Genomic DNA, 17,674 nt, shown 5'->3' on the forward strand with positions numbered 1-17,674 from the left:
ATATAAACAGTTGAAATGCCAAAGAAAGCACAAGTTATTAAGGGAATATAAGACAGGAGCACCAGCTCTACCTAGGGAAGTTAGTAAAGGCCTTCCAGCAGTAGTGAGACAAGCTGGCCCTGAGAGTACATAGGAATTTTCTAGATAGGCAGTGAGGAGAAAGTCATTCTAGGAAGATGCAGTAGGTTGTGCAAAGACATCAAGTCAAGCAATTATGTGGCATATTTGGAGAAGAATATGTAATTTGTTAATAACCTATAGTGAGTTCTATGAGATCAGGAATTTTTGTTGTATCCTCAGCACCTAGAATAATCCCTATATCATTGTAAGCACTAAACAAATACCTGTTCAATGGATGAATGGAAAGGAGGAAGGAAAGAGGCGTAAATGAGGCCAGAGAGATAAGAAAATTTCAGCAATAAAGACCCTTTCTTAGTAACATTTAACAAATGTCTACCATAAAAATTCATGGAAGAATAGGAGATGTTGTTCATAATTTACTTGGAAAGAAACAACAAATACCAAAATATCTGTAATATGTTGCAAAAAAATGATGGGTCATAAAAAGTACATAAAAAGTGTATGAAGGTTCAGAGGAAGTAGAAGTCTGTTTCAGCTGAGAGGATCAGAGAAGTTGTCATTGCAGCTAGACTTTTCAGAGTTGGTTATACTCGGTTCTTGGTTGTTTGATTTTTTTTTTTTTTTTTTAATGTGCATTGACTTGGAGAGAAAGTGGTGTGGCAGAAGAGGGATGTGAATTGGGGACTAGACCAGACAGCCTTGCCTGCACTGTCATAAATTTATCAGCACTTGATGGGCCATCATTTATCTGCCTGCACCACTTCCTTGGAAGCAGAACCTGACAGGCTCCGATGTTATCTGTAGCAGACACCTTTTTCTTGTTTCAGAGGGTGTGTTGGTGTGTATTTATGCTTGCACCTTTACACCAGCGATTTGGAGATAGCTCTTTCTGCAGAGACAAGCACTGAAGGGGACACATGAACTGAAGGGGACACATGACACAAGCTAAACTATTGACAGTACATTTTAAAAATGCTCCTTGCTACGCACACACTTGTATATGCAGGCACCTGCTGCATGCACACACACACACACACAAGCATACACAGAATTCTGTAGGCAGTGGCCTGGGCAAGATTTTAGGTCACTAAATAAATAGTGCTTATTTTTTTATTTCCCTCAGCTCTATCCTGTCTATACCTTTTCTTCATTTCAGTCTAAGGCTTATTAGGCACCAGTTATATCCCTATAACCTAGTAGATGCTGTAAGGAGTTCATGTAAGAAAAATGATTAGTCAGTTAATTAATCCAATACATATTCATTGATAGCCAGCTGTATGTCAGGCACTATTCTAAACACTGAAGGTGCAGCATGGAATAAAAAGAACCAATCCTTGCCCCAGTGTTTGCATTTTGGGAGGTAGAGACAGAAACTTAAAAAAAAAAATGTATTTTAGGTGGTATGAGAAGTAGTAAGACCACTATTGCAGAGTAAGGGAGAAAGAGAGTGTTAGGGTTGGGTGATCAGGAATGCCCCCCCCACATACACCCAGTAATAGAACATTTGAATAGAGACTTGAATGGAAGATGTCCGGGGGAGGAGTATTCCAGGCAGAGGGAACACCTAGAGCAAAGACCCGGAGGCAGAAGTATGGGGCCAATGTGGTGAGAGCAGAATGGCCAAGGTAGAGAGTAGCAGGAGATAGTGTAAGAGATGTAGGATGGGAGAAAGATGACCATTAAGTCAGACTCACTGGCCATTTTGCAGATTTTGGTTTTTACTCTGGGATGAAAGCTTTTGGGAATTTTGTGCAGAGAAGTGACATGATTTGATTTATATCAACTTCCATGTTGAGCCTCAGTTGCAGGATGAAAGGGTGGGAAAAGGAAGACCACAAAATGGTGAGCTAGACCAAGTGAGTGACAGTGGAGGTGCAAAGTGACCAAATTGTACTTGTATTTTGAGCTGTTCGAACCCATAGGATTTATTGTTGGATTAGAAGTGGAATGTGAAAGTAGTCAATGATGACTTGAAGATTTTTGGTCTGAGCACCTGGAAGGAGGAAGCTGCTGTGAACTGAAACAGGGAAGATTGCAGGAAGAATGGGCTTGGAAGATATGAAGAGTTTGGAGCACATTGGGTTTAAGATGCCTATTAGTGAAGAGTTAGATAGAAGACTCTGGAGTTCAATAGATGGGTCTTGGCGAGAGGAATAAATTTGGGAGTTGCAGCAAGTAGATGGTTAAGCTGTGATGTAGAGAGAGAAGAGAAAGAGTCTGAGAATTGAGTGTGGGAGCATTCCAACATTTAGAGGTCAAGGAGATGAGAAGGAACCAGCACTGGAGCCTGAAAAAGAGAGATCAGGGAGAATAGGGGATTTGAGGGTGAGTTCTGAGGCCAGGGGAAAAAGGTGCTTCAAAGAGGACAGAACAACCAGTATCAGGTGTTGCTGAGAGAGCAAGTAAAACCCAAAAGTGGCCTTAGACACCTTGATGTCTTTGAGACCTTTCTTGAGTTCTGTCAATGATAGGGGTGGGGCAGCCTGATTAGATAGCTTTCCAAAAAAGAATGGGAAGGGAGAAAACAAAAGACCCAGTAGTATAGAAAACTTTTTGAAGTTTTAGTGTAAAGTGAAGCAGAAAACTGGGCCAGAATTGGAGGGGAATGTGGGATCAAGTCAAGCTTTAAATTTTTTTTCCCAGGATGAGGAATGTTGGTGTCCTGATGGGAATGATCCTAGCAGGAAGGGAAAATGCAGTGATTCCAGAGAATGGGAGAATGATCCAGTGGTGTCCCCTTGTAGGTGAGAAGGGGTGCACAAATGGAAGGAGGTTGGCTTTAGATCAGATGAACTGTGCATGCTCCCCAGTAACAGGCTACTTTGCTGGAGAGGCAGGCTGGTGGGTAAATTTGGTGCTGGAGCATGTGTAAATTCCCTTAATTGCTTATATTTTCTATGAAACAAAAAGAGTGAACATGCTGGAGATTTAAAGGAGAGAAGTTCAGAGACTGTTGCCAAAGAGCAAGAGAAAATCATAGACTAGGCAACTGGGTAGGATTTGGGGGTGACTTGGAGGCCCCCTTGCAATACAGTAATCCAGTCCTTGGCATTTGTCGTGAGTCAGGGTTGTGTAGCAAGGGCTCTGGCTCTGCCAGGTGGCCGTGGCAGGTAGTGGTGATGTTGATTCTCACTCTACACAGAAGCCAGCTCCAAAGTAGAAAGTGACTTAACCTGCAGATCACACCGCAAGTCAGTGGTTAAACGTAGACTCGCCCCAAAGTGCCATTACATATAACATCTTTTTACCACTTTGTAATGGTGTCTGCTCACAGATGGCGCAGGCTTGTTAAAGAGATGGAATGTAGAAGACAGCGTAATATGTAATCAAGTGTTAAATTCTATCGTGTGGCGTGATACAAGGAGTTTATTCAGTAGTATGTGTTGAGGGCTTCATCCGTGCAAGGCCCGATCGTAAGTACTCGGGCCATCGCAGTGAGCAAGAGAGCGAAAACAGTCCTGAAGTTCTGTGCTTCTGAGAAGTTGTAGAAGGCTTTCTGTGTGACTCTTCCAAGGCGTCATCATTTGGTAAAAAGCACAATGTACTAACAGTCTGGGAACTTGTTTTTCTGCTCCTTCCTGCATGTGACATTTCTTCAACTCACCATGCCTTTGTGGGGTCCCTGTCCATATACCGAGATGCTTTAGTTTTTGCAAGTTCCACCTGAATAAAAGTACTAGGGGTTTGAGTCTGTATTCTAACTGGGAGTAATTGCTCGGAAATGTTTTAGTCTCCATCTAACTTCTTGATCTAAAAAAATGGGAATGCCACCTCTCATTTCATAGTGATAAGACCCTGTTTCCATAGTAAAATGTTGTACTAACATGCATTCTAAAATCATCCTCCAATTTTTAAACTCTGGGGAAGTATGAAAGAGAGGTGGGGCCATGTCCAGCCTGCAGGTGCAACAGTCCCCGCCCTTAACCTAGTGCCCTCTGAACACCTGTGAAAGGCTTTGAAATTACTAATAACTTTTTCCCCTCTTCCTCCTCCTTCCTATTCAGGCCTGGAAGAAACGCTGGTTTATCCTGCGGAGTGGTCGGATGAGCGGTGACCCAGATGTTCTGGAATACTACAAGAATGATCACTCTAAGAAGCCCTTGAGGATCATCAACCTGAACTTCTGTGAGCAGGTGGATGCGGGCCTGACCTTCAACAAGAAGGAGCTGCAGGATAGTTTTGTGTTTGACATCAAGACCAGCGAGCGCACCTTTTATCTGGTAGCCGAGACAGAGGAGGACATGAATAAGTGGGTCCAGAGCATCTGCCAGATCTGTGGCTTTAATCAGGCTGAGGAGAGCACAGGTAGGAGGACTAACACGAACCTTTCTCCCAGGGAACAAGGTGCTTCCTGCAGAGGGTTTAGCTGTTGGGGCTACGGTGAAGGCCTTCAGATTCCCTAAGCAAGGACAGCAGCTCTCCTCTCTGCAGAGGAGTAAATGGCAAAGAGTTAAGAGTGTGAAGGGTTTGGCCGAAAACCAGAGGGACCTAATTACATTCAGATGGGAACCGGAAATGTGTTGAGGTGATGATGAAGTTAAGGTACTTTGGGGTGTTTCTTCAGGTCCCTCAGCACCACCTCCTTTGTCAGCCCTGCACCTTTCCCCCTTCCCTCTGCTTCCTAGTGCTCTGTGCTCTTACCTGACACTCAGTCCGTCAGGCAGCTCACGCTGGGATTCCTGCTCTGGTCCAACTCTGTCTGCTCTAGCCCATCCACTTCAGACCGTCCTGCGCAGTTACACTTGCCACGTTGTTTTGTCTGTTGGTTTGGGGTCCTCTGTGATTCTTGTTGATGCATAATCCAGTGTTCTTTTATATTCACATGGGAGGGGACAGGTAAAAGGTGGAAATACTGAGATATGTTTGGGTTTTGTTGACTTTCACAAAAGAGTAGCCCAACTTTGTATTGTTTAAGATTTATTTATTTGAGAGAGAGCGTGCGGGGAGTGTAAGTGGAGAGAGGAGCAGAGGAAGAGGGAGAGAGAGCCCCAAGCAGATCCCCCCTCCAAGCACAGAACCCAACATGGGGCTTTGGGGCTCAACATGGGGCTTGACTTGGGGCTGATGCAGGGTTCATCGCAGGGCTTGATCCCATGACCCCAGGATCATGGCCCAAGCCAAAACCAGGAGTCCCACATTTGACTGACTGAGCCACCCAGGCACTCTGGGTAGCCCAACTTTTTAAACTGAGTTTTTAAGTTGCAGAAATGCTCTTTGATATTTGTTTGGGCTCATCCCCAACCTGGGGATGACTGAGAAACAGATTTTTCTAAGGCAGGTGGAGAACCTCAATCAGTAGTTCTTAAAGTGGGTCACACGACAGAATTAAAGAGGACAATTTTTAAAATGTTGATGTGAAGGATTTGTGCCAGATCAGTTCGCTAGGAATCTCGGGGTGGGACGTAGGCATGAGCGTCTTTTCACAGCTTCATCCTGAGTGACAAGGGTGTGAGGAACCCTTGCTTATTCCTTACGGCTGGGCGATAGTACATCTATAGAATTTTCTTTGTCCATTCGTGCATTAGTGGACCCAGGTTGCTGGCACATCTTGGCTACTATAAGTAATGCTGGAAAGGACATGGAGCTGTAGCTATCTCTCCAAGGTAATGATTGCAGTTCCTACAGATCTATACCCGAAGAAGAGTTGCTGGATCATATGGTAGTTCCATTTTTAATTTTTTGAGGACTCTCTATACCATTTTCCATACTGACTATACCAGTTTACGTTCCTGCGAGCAGTGCACAAGGGTTCCCTTTTCTCTGCCTGCTTGCTAGCCCTTACCTCTTATCTTTTTAGTAATAGCCAAGAGGTGTGAGGTCATTGCTCATTGTGGTTTTGATTCCATTTACATTTCCCTCACGGTTAATGATGTTGTGCACCTTTTCAGGTAACTTGTTCATATGAATATCTTCCCTGGAAAAAAGGTCTATTCAGATCCTATGACCATTTTTTAATTGGGTTATTCTTGTTTTTGCTACTGAGTGGTGGGAATTCCGTACATATTTTGGATATTAACTCCTCATCAGATATGTGGTTTGAAACTACATATTTTCTTCCCATTTCTTTGGTTGCCTTTTCATCTTGTTACTTTTGCTGTGCAGAAGTTTTTAGATTAATGTAGTTCCATTTGTTTGTTTTTGCTTTTCTTGTGTGTGCTTTTGGTGTTATATCCAAAAAACTCATTGCCAAGACCAATGTCAAGGAATCTTTTTTCTATGTTGTCTTTTAGGGTTTTGATGGTTTCAGGTGTTACCTTTAAATCTTTAATCCAGTTCGCATTAGTTTTTGTGAGTGGTATAAGAATGGGGTCCAGTTTCCTTTTTTTTTTTTTTTTTTACATGTTAATACCCAGGTTTCCCAGCACCATTTTTTGAAGACACTATCTACTATCTTTTCCCCACTGAGTACTCTTAGCTCCCTTGTCAAATATTAGTTGACCATACATGTGGGGGGCTGTTGTATTCCATTGATTTTTATCTGTCTGTTTATGAAAACATAGTCAAGGGGAGCCTGGGTGGCTCAGTGGGTTAAGCCTCTGCCTTCGGCTCAGGTCATGATCTCAGGGTCCTGGGATCGAGCACCACATCGGGTTCTCTGCTCGCAGTGAACCTGCTTCCCCCTCTCTCTGCCTGCCTCTCTGCCTACTTGTGATCTCTCTCTCTCTCTCTGTCAAGTAAACAAATAAAATCTTTAAAAAAAAAAAAAAGAAAAAGAAAACATAGTCAAAAAAAAAAAAGGTCATACCATACTGTTTTGATTACTGCAGCTTTGTAATATAGTTTGAAATCAAGATGTGTGATGCTTCCAGATTTGTTCTTCTTTCTCAGGATTGCTTTGGCTATTTGGAATCTTTTGTAGTTCCATATGAATTTTAGGATTGTTTTTTCTATTATTGTAAAAAATGCCATTAGAATCTTGATTGAGATTTCCGGGAATCTATAAGTGGCTTTGGGTAGTGTGGACATTTTAACAATGTTAATTCTTCCAATCCATAAACATGATATATCTTTCTATTTATTTGTGTCAAAGTTCTTAATTTTTGAATGGGCTGCGTTTTCACTTTGCGCCAGGCTCTTTAAATTATGTAGTCTGTTAGGCCTGGGCTAGATTTCCTGTCCTAGGAATTCTGTGATTTTCTTCTTCCTTGCAGAAGGATTAGGAGTCCCCATTTTACCCTTAAAATCTTTGGTATAATCTTTGTTTCCTGTATGGAATTTCCTGTTTTCCCCAAATCTTTGTCATTTATAGGCTTCATGGGTTTTTTTTGTTTTTCTCTTTATTTTGTTCCTGATGAAGGAATAAAAAGCTCATTGCATGCAAAAAAGAAAAAAAAAAAAAACAAACAAAGAGAGGAAGAATAAAAAAGGAATCAAAAGAACAAGGTGGGGAAAACAAGACTACTCCCCCCAACCCAGTCTCAAATCTTTCATAAATGTGAGAGGTCCAGGGCACGTGGGTGAGCTCAGTGGGTTAAAGCCTCTGCCTTCAGCTCAGGTCATGATCTCAGGGTCCTGGGATCGAGCCCCACATCGGGCTCTCTGCTCCATGGGGAGCCTGCTTCCTCCTCTCTCTCTCTGCCTGCCTCTCTGCCTACTTGTGATCTCTGTCTGTCAAATAAATAAATAAAATCTTTTTAAAAAAATGTGGGAGGTCCAAAATATACCTCAACTTTTTAGAAAACAGGTATGCTTGGGTGGTGGTGTGGGGAGGAAGTAATCAGAAAGCAAACTGCTTTTAAGTTTTATTTTAATTCCAGTATAGTTAACATACAGTGTTATATAAATTTCAGGTGTAAATATAGTGATCCAGCAATTCTATATATTACTCAGTGCTCGTCGTAAGTGCACTCCTGAATCCCCATCACCGGTTTCACCCATCTGCCACTCACTTGGGCTCTAGTAACCATCAGTTGGTTCTCTATAGTTAAGAGTGTTTCTTGATTTGTCTCTTTTTTTCCCTTGCTTATATGTTTCTTAAATTCTGTATATGAGTGAAAGCATATGGTATTTGTCTTTCTCTGAGTTGTTTCGCTTAGCATTATACCCTCTAGATCCATCCATGTTGTTACAAATGACAAGATCTCATTCCATTATAATATATATGAATATATTTATATTTATTTTTATATATGGAATTATATAGTCTGTATATATATAATGGAATATACATATTCATCTATATATATATATATATATATATATATATATATATATATGCACACACACACACATACATAAACACACACACACATACACATCATTCATCTATTGATGGACCCTTGGGCTCCTTCCATAAGTTGGGTATTGTAAATAATGCTGCTATAAACACAGGAGTGCATGTGTCTCTTTGTATTAGGGTTTTTGTATTTTGGCGGTAAATACCCAGTAGTGTGATTACTGGATCCTAGGGTAGTTCTATTTTTAACTTTTTGAGGAAACTTCATGCCATTTTCCACCATGGATGCACCAGTTTGCATTCCCACCAAAAGTGCATGAGCATTCCTTTTTCTCCATGTCCTCACCAACACTTGTTGTTTCTTGTGTTTTTTATTTTACCCATCCGACAGGTGCAAAGTGATAGCTCATTGTAGTTTTGATTTGCATTTCTCTGACGATGAGTGACGTTGAGCATCTTTTCATGTTGGCCATCTGGATAAATTCTTTGGAGAAATATCTGTTCATGTCTTCTGCCCATTCTTTTACTGGATTATTTGTTTTGGAGTGTTGAGTTGTATCAGTTGTTTATGTATTTTGGATACTAGCCCTTTATCAGATATGCCATTTGCAAATATCTTCTCCTGATTAGTAGTCTGCCTTTAGTTTAGTTTTTTTTTTAATTGTGTCCTTTGCTGTGCAGAAGCATTTTATTTTGATGATGTCCCAATAGTTTATTTTTACTTTTGTTTCCCTTGGCCTTTAGAGACATATCTAGAAAAAAGTTGCTATAGCCAATGTCAGAGAAATTACTGCCTGTGTTCTGTTCTAGGACTTTTAGGGTTTCAGGTCTCACATTTAGGTCTGCAATTCATTTTGAGTTTATTTTTGTGGATGATGCAAGAAAGTGGTCCGGTTTTACTCTTTTTGCATGTAACTGTCCAGTTTTCCCCAATACCATTTGTTGAAGAGATTGTGTTTTTCCCATTACATATTCTTTCTTCCTTTTTCAAAGGTTAATTGACCATATAATTGGGGGTTTATTTCTGGGTTTTCTGTTCTGTTCCATTGATCAATATGAGCAAATTGCTTTTTTTACTTTTTAAAAAAATTTTTTTATTATGTTAGCCACTATACATCAATAGTTTTTGATGTAGTGTTCCGTGATTCACTGTGTGTAACACTCAGTGCTCCATGCAATACGTGCTCTCCTTAATACCCACCACCAGCAAATTGCTTTTAATTAAATTATTTCCTTGTGGGATTAGAGGTGTTCCAACTGAGAGAAATATCCTTGAGATGTAACAAAAATTACTCTTGGTGCAAATATATTTTTAATCACATATTTAAAAAGTAATTAATGTCTGAATCCTTAATTTTACTGTATAGGATTTAAGTACAGTTCAAATACAAAGAGTGGAACCACACTATCTGGGCTTGCTTGCTTTGGTAGGAAGAGGCATTCACCCATTCATACATTGTTTTCTCAGTTATTCATCCAGCAAAACTTTATGGAACATCTGTTTTGTGACAGTTCTTGTCGCAAACCCTGAGTCTACAAAGATGACCAGTAGGTTCCAGTGCTCAGAGATCATAGTCTAGTGGAAGGGACAGACCGCTAACAGGGAGTGCTGGGATAGAGGCATCACCATAGCCGGACCCCAGCCCGCGCCCCACCAACTCACTGAGGGAGGGAAGGTTTTAAGGGCACGTGACAAAAGAGTCAGTATTTTTTCACCAGCTTTGTCTTTTAAAAAAATATATTGCCTTAAACCTTTGACTTCTTTTTTTAAAGGGGATTATTTTATTAGATGCCAGGTGTAAAAAATATATTGCCTTAAACCTTTGACTTCTTTTTTTAAGGGGATTATTTTATTAGATGCCAGGTGGTCTCATTACCAGAGCAAAGATGTTAGTTGTCTGTGACAGAAGGTTAGGATTCTTTGTGAGAGCTTTCTGAGGGAGACAGTAGGCTTTTCTTCCCTCTCATAGGAGAATCTGGTGTGTTAAAAGATTCAGCCACATATAATGGGTTATGTTTTAATTTAGAGACTTTCTTAAAAATGGATTATATCTATAAAACCCTCAGATGAGGAATTTAAACTTAATCACCCAAATCAGTGGGGTTTTTTGAGCTGAGAGTCAGGATTAGAGGCAAAGCAGGAAGGAAATTAACACCTGACTACCTACTTTCGCTTATTTCATTTCATCACTTTTATCAACTATGCTCCCATTTTTTTCAAGTAAGGAGACTGAGTGTTTCTCCTTCCCTGCCTAGCACTCCAGGATGACAGCTCCTCTCTGTCCTCATGCCTGCTTCGGCAGGTTCACATGGGCTCCCCACCATCCTCTGTCCCTGAGCCTTCCTGAAAACAACACTGCTCTCCTTGTGCTGTGGCTTCCTGAGAACAAGCCAGTCTCTCGGGTGTCTGTGTCAGCGGCCACCTTATGTGGAAAGCACCCTGTATTGATGCCTAACCCTCAGTGGTCACAAAAGAAAGCAGTAGGAGCTATATATTCAGCATCTACTCTGTGTGAAGTAGGAGCTCTGCATAAATTTTCACTAAAAATTCATAGGAATCCACTGCAGTAGGAGCAGTTTTGACTCAAAATACATAGCTTGAAAATGACAGAACCAGGAGCCTCCTCTAACCCAGGTCTGACTTTGTATTATAATACATGCTTTGTCTCTGACCTCTGGGGAATGCAAACATGTGCCAGCACCAAGCCCAGGCAATTTTGCCCCCTTGGTCCCTACAGTGTTGCACTGGAAGTGCTCTCTCATCCCCTCCACAGGGGGTCTTACAGCTGTTCAGGCTTACCTTCTTATCAACCCAGATGGCTCCAATTCTTCGGCTGACAAATTCCAAGAATTTGGTAGCTTCTAGGGCTCTAAACCAGTCATCACACACCCCTGGCGATCTTGTAGGCTGGAGGTGAAGGAGGCCTGAGTTCGAATCACAACTCTGGGATTATAGGAACAGGTCCCGTGATTAAAGTCCCAGTGTCCTTTTGTTGACTAGAGCTAAAATTATCTTCTCGCCCAGTGACTCTGCTTCTCTCTGGATTCACCAAGACAGACCTCAGACCCCTGGCAGCCCCTCGATAGTCCCCAGAGGAGTACTTGCATTGTATTCTGTGTAGAGCTGTCCCCTGTAGCTGTGCAGGGCAGTATCCCCACTCGCTCCTTGGTCCTGGAGAAATTTCTTCCTGGGGAAGCCTCCTTCAAGCACACACACCCTCTTTCTTTCTCTATGTAAGAGTTGTGATGGGACCCATTAAAAAAAAAAAAGAAGCCTTCTGTTCTTCACTTTCATCTGGAAGAGATTGTACGGCAGATGGAGACTTTCTTTTAAAGCCTTCTTGCCACCCCCAGCTTCTGTCTGCTGCCACCCTCTGATTCCTCACATGTTCCAGCCAAAAATGTCTAGGCTCCAGAACAGACCAGGAGTGAAACTGAGTCTGACTATTGGCATAAGGGTGGAGGAAACAACCTCTTGACAGAGAACTCTTTCCTAAGGGAAACTAGGGACGATGCTCAGGAAGGAAAAGCAATTCCAAGAATATCAAGATTTCATATCACATGTGTGGAGTTACGTGTGTGTTTGTGTGGGAGGGGGAGGGGCGGTGTGCACGCAAGCACACAAGCAAAAATCAGAGCCCCATCTTCCTCTGGGAATCAAAATAGCCTTCAGTCCCCAGAGTAAGGGAGCAGAAAGCATCTCTGAGCTGTGTTTATGAGCAGGCGGGTCCAAGTCCTCACGTTTGTGGCCCCGTGGTAGGCAGCTGTCCCTGACCAGATGCACCACACACAAAAAAGAACCAGCTCTCAGCACAGAGCTTTGATGAATTATTCATGGACTCAGGAGTCATCCACTGTTTGGAAGCCCTCACCCCTTTGAATCCTCTGAGCTGAGGACTCCTCCTTCCCTTTGTCCCCTCCCTCCTGTATGTATTCAGTAACTGCTGCTCTCACAGGGACTCTGAAAGGCACGCTGGCTCTACTTGAGTCCCAGGCCTGCGATTTCATTGCTCTGTGGTACTCAATAAGTATCTTTACCTCTTTGAGGTTTTATCATCTTTAAAGTTGAGATGATGCTCCCTGTCGTTGTTGGGAGGAAGGTAAGAAACGGATGGAGGTGCACTACGTGAGCGCTAACTGCTTGGTTCACTGTTTTCCCTGTAGTGATTGTGGTGGCGATGGTTTTTATATCTCTAGGTCAAGATGAACAGGATATGATTTAAGTGTCTGGTGTTTTCAGAGGAACTTACAGATGACAAAACACTTAATGTGGTCTCCTTTGAGTGTAAAGGAACAAAATAAGATAGATAGGGCTGCAACGTTATTCCTCTTGCTCAGGTAAGGATGCTAAGGGGTAAACAGTGCAGAAAGCAGTGTTGCCGGGGCTCCAATCCAAGGCTCTAACTCCATCCGTGGGCCGTGCACTCTAACTCCTCATGAGTCCCAGCCCTGTGTCACAGACCTGTTTACCACAGTGGCTTGTAGGTCACAAAATAGCCAGCTAGAGGGAAAAGCAGGAAGTTTCTAAGACACCAGAACAGACCATTTAGAAAGCAAAGTGCTGTCTATACATTAATATTAACCCTTGAGGTTAAATTACCAAGGTAGCATGCTCCATGTTATTTTTTTTTAAAGATTTTATTTATTCATTTGACAGAGAGAGAGAGATCACAAGCAGACAGGGAGGCAGGCAGAGAGAGACTGAGAAGCAGGCCCCCCGATGAGCAGAGAGCCTGACTTGGGGCTCGGTCCTAGGACCCTGAGATCATGACCTGAGCCGAAAGCAGGGGCTTAACCCACTGAGCCACCCAGGTGCCCCTGTTATTTTTTTTATTTAATTTTATTTTAATTCAGATAGAGTTAACATACAGTGTTAAATTAGTTTCAGGTGTACAATATAGTGATTTGACACTTCCATACAACACCCAGTGCTCATCACAGCAGGTACCCTCCTTATTCTCCATCACCTGTTTCACCCATCCCCCCTACCCATGGTTTACCCCTCTGGTAACCATCAGTTTGTTCTCTCTTTTTTTTTTTTTTTTTAAAGATTTTATTGATTTGACAGAGAGATCACAAGTAGGCAGAGAGGCAGGCAGAGAGGGGGGGAAGCAGGCTCCCCGCTGTGTAGAGAACCCGACTCGGGGCTTGATCCCAAGACCCTGAGATCATGATCCTAGCCAAAGGCAGAGGCTTAGCCCACTGAGCTACCCAGGCTCCCCCATCAGTTTGTTCTTTATGGTTAAGAGTCTGTCTTTTGATTTCTCTCTGTTCTCTTTTTCCCTTGTTCGTTTGTGATATTTCTTAAATCCCACATATGAATGAATTCATATGGTATTTGTCTGACTTACTCTGCTTAGTGTTATGCTCTCTAGCTCCATCCATGTCGTTGAAAATGGCAAGATTTCATTCTTTTTTGTGGCTGAATAATATTTCATTTTACACACACACACACCCCACATCATCTTTATCCATCATCAGTCGATGCACCCTTGGGTTGCTTCCATAATCTGGCTATTATAAATAATGCTGCTATAAACATGGGGGTGCGTGTATCTCTTTGAATTACTGTTTTTGTATTTGGGGGGTTAAATACGCAGTAGTGCAATTACTGGAGCATACGGTGGTTCTATTTTTAATTTCTGAGGAGCCTCCATACTGTTTTCCACAGTGGCTGCACCAGTTTGCGTTCCCTCCCACAGCATAAGAGGGTTCCTTTTTCTCCATGTCTTTGCCAACACTTGTCGTTCAGCATGATCCATCTTAGAGTAGCCAACAAACTGCTATAGAGCTCAGGGACTATAGTTAGTAATTCTTGAAGATCTTGAAGTGAAGCCAAAGCCTCCTCCGTTCCCTTGGTATTATTTTAGTGTCTTCCCTCTCCTGAGCTCCTTGGCGGGAGTCTCCTAGTAGTCGCATGTCTAACTCTGTAGAATGAGGACTTCCCAGAGTTCCAGCCAACTGTTCTTTATCTCTTCCCCACCTTCTCTCTATGACAGTTTTGGGTGAGGCTGCCCACCTTTATTTTGTAAATACTGAAACTTCACGTAATCCATGAGTTCCCCCAATAACCCAACAGCAGAATTGTTTTAAGTCCTGGGTCGCCTCTGGGATCAAATGATACCCAAAAGAATGCTTTTGGGAAATCTTCAGTCCCTAGTGGTAGAATGTCATCAGGGTTGGGAGGATGGTGTCTTCAAACAGCTCCTTCCTCTCTAGAAGGGAATGGTGCCTTAAAGGTCAGGACCAGACCCCTTCTTCTGGAAATCTGACAGCAGGGAGGGCTGTGGTGGAGACACATAGTCCACCCAGATGTCTTCTGGTGACCTTGGTCCTTTCCCCCAGACACAGTAAGTGGGAGAGCCAGGAGTGGAGGAGGGTGGGAAGGAAACAGGCCTTTCTCAGAGACCTCACCCTTTCTCTCTTCTCATCTGTGGGAGGACTGTCTCCTCCCTTGTTCCCTCCCCTACCTTTTGCTCTCAGTTTTTTTTTTTAAACTGAGCTCAGATCACTCATCTCCTCTGGGGCATCCTTATTGGAAGCTTAGAGCAAATGTGGGAGGTAAAATGCAGCTTCTCCCTACGCTGACACAAGTCCCTTGAGGAGCAAAGAACAGAGTGTAGACTGACCCGGGCCCCAGCCCAGAGGCGGAGGCTACTGTCTGAATCACCCACCCTTTTTTTCCACTGAGACAATGAGGAAAATAAACATCCAGACCAGTTTCCAGCCAGATCTGAAATCCTCATGCCTTTTTTAAAAGAAAAATGTTATTCTAAATCACCCAGAAATATCAGGCCTTCCTCCTCAATCTTTTGTTTGTTTGTTGTCTTTTGTCTACAGCTGGGTCTGTTCACCCCGAGAGTAGGCTTTGAGTTGGGACATGAACTCCATAAATTCCCCCACAGACACCCCTGAAGGCTCCAGCCTTCGCCTACAGGGAAGCCCAAACCCCTCTAGAGGAGGAGAGGGCGACAGGGAAAAACCTGACCCTCTTGTCCTCCTTCTAAGCCTTGATCCCTCTTCCTGCTTTCCCTTTTATATCAGACACTACCACCCCCCTCCACCAACTCAGGCTGCCACCCTGGATTCAGTCCAGTGTTACCTGCCAAAACCCACAGACTGCTAGAGGGGAGAGCGTCTCATCCCGACTCTTCAACCCCAGAGCCTTGCCAGCTCACAAACATCTCTTGAGATGCCCCCCTCTTAGTTCGTTGAGAGCTTCTGATGATCTCCTGAGAAGGCAGGTGGTAAAGAATTGATGAGTGGGTCCCAGACCGGATCCCACAGCCCAGCCTAACTAATTTTTCGCTAGAGGTAGAATTAGGACTTTGACTTTAGGGGTAAGGTCACCTTGGACCTCAGGAAATCTTGATTCTTTTTTTTTTTTTTTTTTTTTTTTTTGACAGAGAGGGAGATCGATCACAGGTAGGCAAAGCAGCAGGCAGAGAGAGAGGGGGGAAGCAGGCTCCCCGCTGAGCAGAGAGCCCGATACAGGGCTCTATCCCAGGACCCTGAGATCAGGACCTGAGCCGAAGGCAGAGGCTTAACCCACTGAGCCACCCAGGTGCCCCGGGAAATCTTGATTCTGATTAAACATCCTCTTACGTACAGCTCTGGGTAGGATTCCCAGCTTAACAAAATCAGTAGGTATGGTCATCTCTCTCTAGGATCTGAACTAGGAATCAAAGTCCTGGTTTTAAATTTCAGCTTTGGTACTGATTCAGTGTGTTGATCTCTATTTTTTCAACTATACACTAAGGCTTGAGGACCAACATGGTAATTTTCAACCTTTTTTTCTTTGCATGGCTCGTTAACTATATTCTATGTAGAACGTAACATATGAGACAGGTGAGAGGGAACCCACCTGGAAGAGTGTAGGGGAGAGAGAGGTGCTGCCAGCTGGAGCCTGACCCGGAGGGCCTGCCCTCTCCCGCAATAACCAGGGAAGGCTGAGCACGGGAGGAAAATATTAATCTGCAGAGTTTTCAAAAGAGGGAATGCAGATCAGTGCTGCGCTGTGGAAACCATTCTCCTACAACAACAAACGGGAAAAACGTGAGGAAGATGTAGTCAGTTTCATAAAACTAAATGCAGTCGGATTTTAAAACTTCCCTTCATTCTGAGATTCTCTTTGCATGGGTGCACACTTCTGTTAAAGTATTCGTGTGTGTGTGTGTGTGTGTGTGTGTGTGTGTGTGTGAGAGAGAGAGAGAGAGAGAGAGAGAGAGAAAGAAATGACTATCATGGCAAATAATGGTTTTTCCATATCCGACATAATTAAAAAGTGTTAGCCCTATGTGTTGGTTTTTAAAAATACACAAAGAGGCACTGCTTTCACTCATTCGTAAAACAGAAGAGTTTTCTGTGATCTAGAGGTGATGCTGGTGTCAGGACCACATGATCCTCAGCCTCTGTGTTCATACTCATGGCCTTTGAACTCTTGCTTCAAGTTCAGGCTCACACAGCCCCCCAGCATAAAGTCGGAGCTCTGAGATTCGTGTCCCTTTCGCTCAGTTCTCACCCTAATGTTGTGTGTAAGCTAGGGTTAACCCTGGGACTTTGCCTGATTTTCCAGCTCTTAAGTTACTTGCCTGTTAACCTGCCTATAGTCTCTAATTCCACCTAGGACTGGATCCCATCCTGTTTTACTTACCTCCTCTGAGAGACCACAGCCTTACCCAAACCCTTAACCCAGTGGCTGGAGCCTCACTGCCCAGAGACAGATTGCTGGGTTACCAGTGGTCCGCCTGCCTGAATTTCAGAGGAAGATCTGCTTCTGCTTTCCTGGCCCTGCTTCCTCCTCCATACGGACTCGACTGTCTACATTTCTAGGCGATGCCCAGCTTCTCTTTCTGTTCTCTCAGTCAGCCAGGTCCTACTCTAGGGACTGGTGCCAGGGAGAATCATGAGCCATGGATAATGAGTTCTCTGTGGACTCTTGAGCCTTGCCATGTTCTTTATGTTCTTTCCTCCAAACTACTTTTGGACCTCTTCCCAGTGACTGTCTGCCTCCTCTGTGTCTAGTCCGTCTCAGGCCCCCCAGTTTTCACCAGAACTCACCTGCTTTTAACTGAACCATGCCTGACTCTATGCCAAGATATGTTTAGCAGATCGAAAAAAACTCTGAGGTTAACCCCAAGTATGGAAAAAAAAAATTTTTTTTTTTTAATTTCTGAATTTAACTTCAGTATCACGCCCCCATCTGGCCAGTGATAGAGACTGAAGTTTTAATGAACTTCAGATAAAACAAGTCAATACAGGATTTTCTCAGTTAATTAACATTTCTCTCTCTCCCCCTCTCTCTCTTTTTACATAAATAGAATTATACATACCAGGATTCCCTTACGCCTTTATTGAGATGTAATAGGCAAACTGTCTATATTTGAAGCATACCTAGTGGTCACTTGCTGTTGGCAT

At 43.1% G+C, this 17,674-nt stretch overlaps 1 protein-coding gene across 2 annotated transcripts in view; it reads left to right on the forward strand.

Moving 5' to 3' along the window:
* LOC111154506 (GRB2 associated binding protein 2) overlaps positions 1-17,674 on the forward strand; it is a 188,955-nt gene that overhangs the window by 131,173 nt on the left and 40,108 nt on the right. For both annotated transcript variants that reach the window (XM_022514132.1, XM_022514133.1), the window contains exon 2: positions 4,086-4,386. In XM_022514132.1, coding sequence (XP_022369840.1) covers positions 4,086-4,386 — 301 coding nt within the window. The remainder of the gene's footprint in view (positions 1-4,085; positions 4,387-17,674) is intronic.

This window comes from Enhydra lutris, unplaced genomic scaffold (assembly GCF_002288905.1).
Source record: "Enhydra lutris kenyoni isolate GAN:26980312 unplaced genomic scaffold, ASM228890v2 scaffoldscaffold37, whole genome shotgun sequence".
Lineage (NCBI taxonomy): Eukaryota > Metazoa > Chordata > Mammalia > Carnivora > Mustelidae > Enhydra > Enhydra lutris.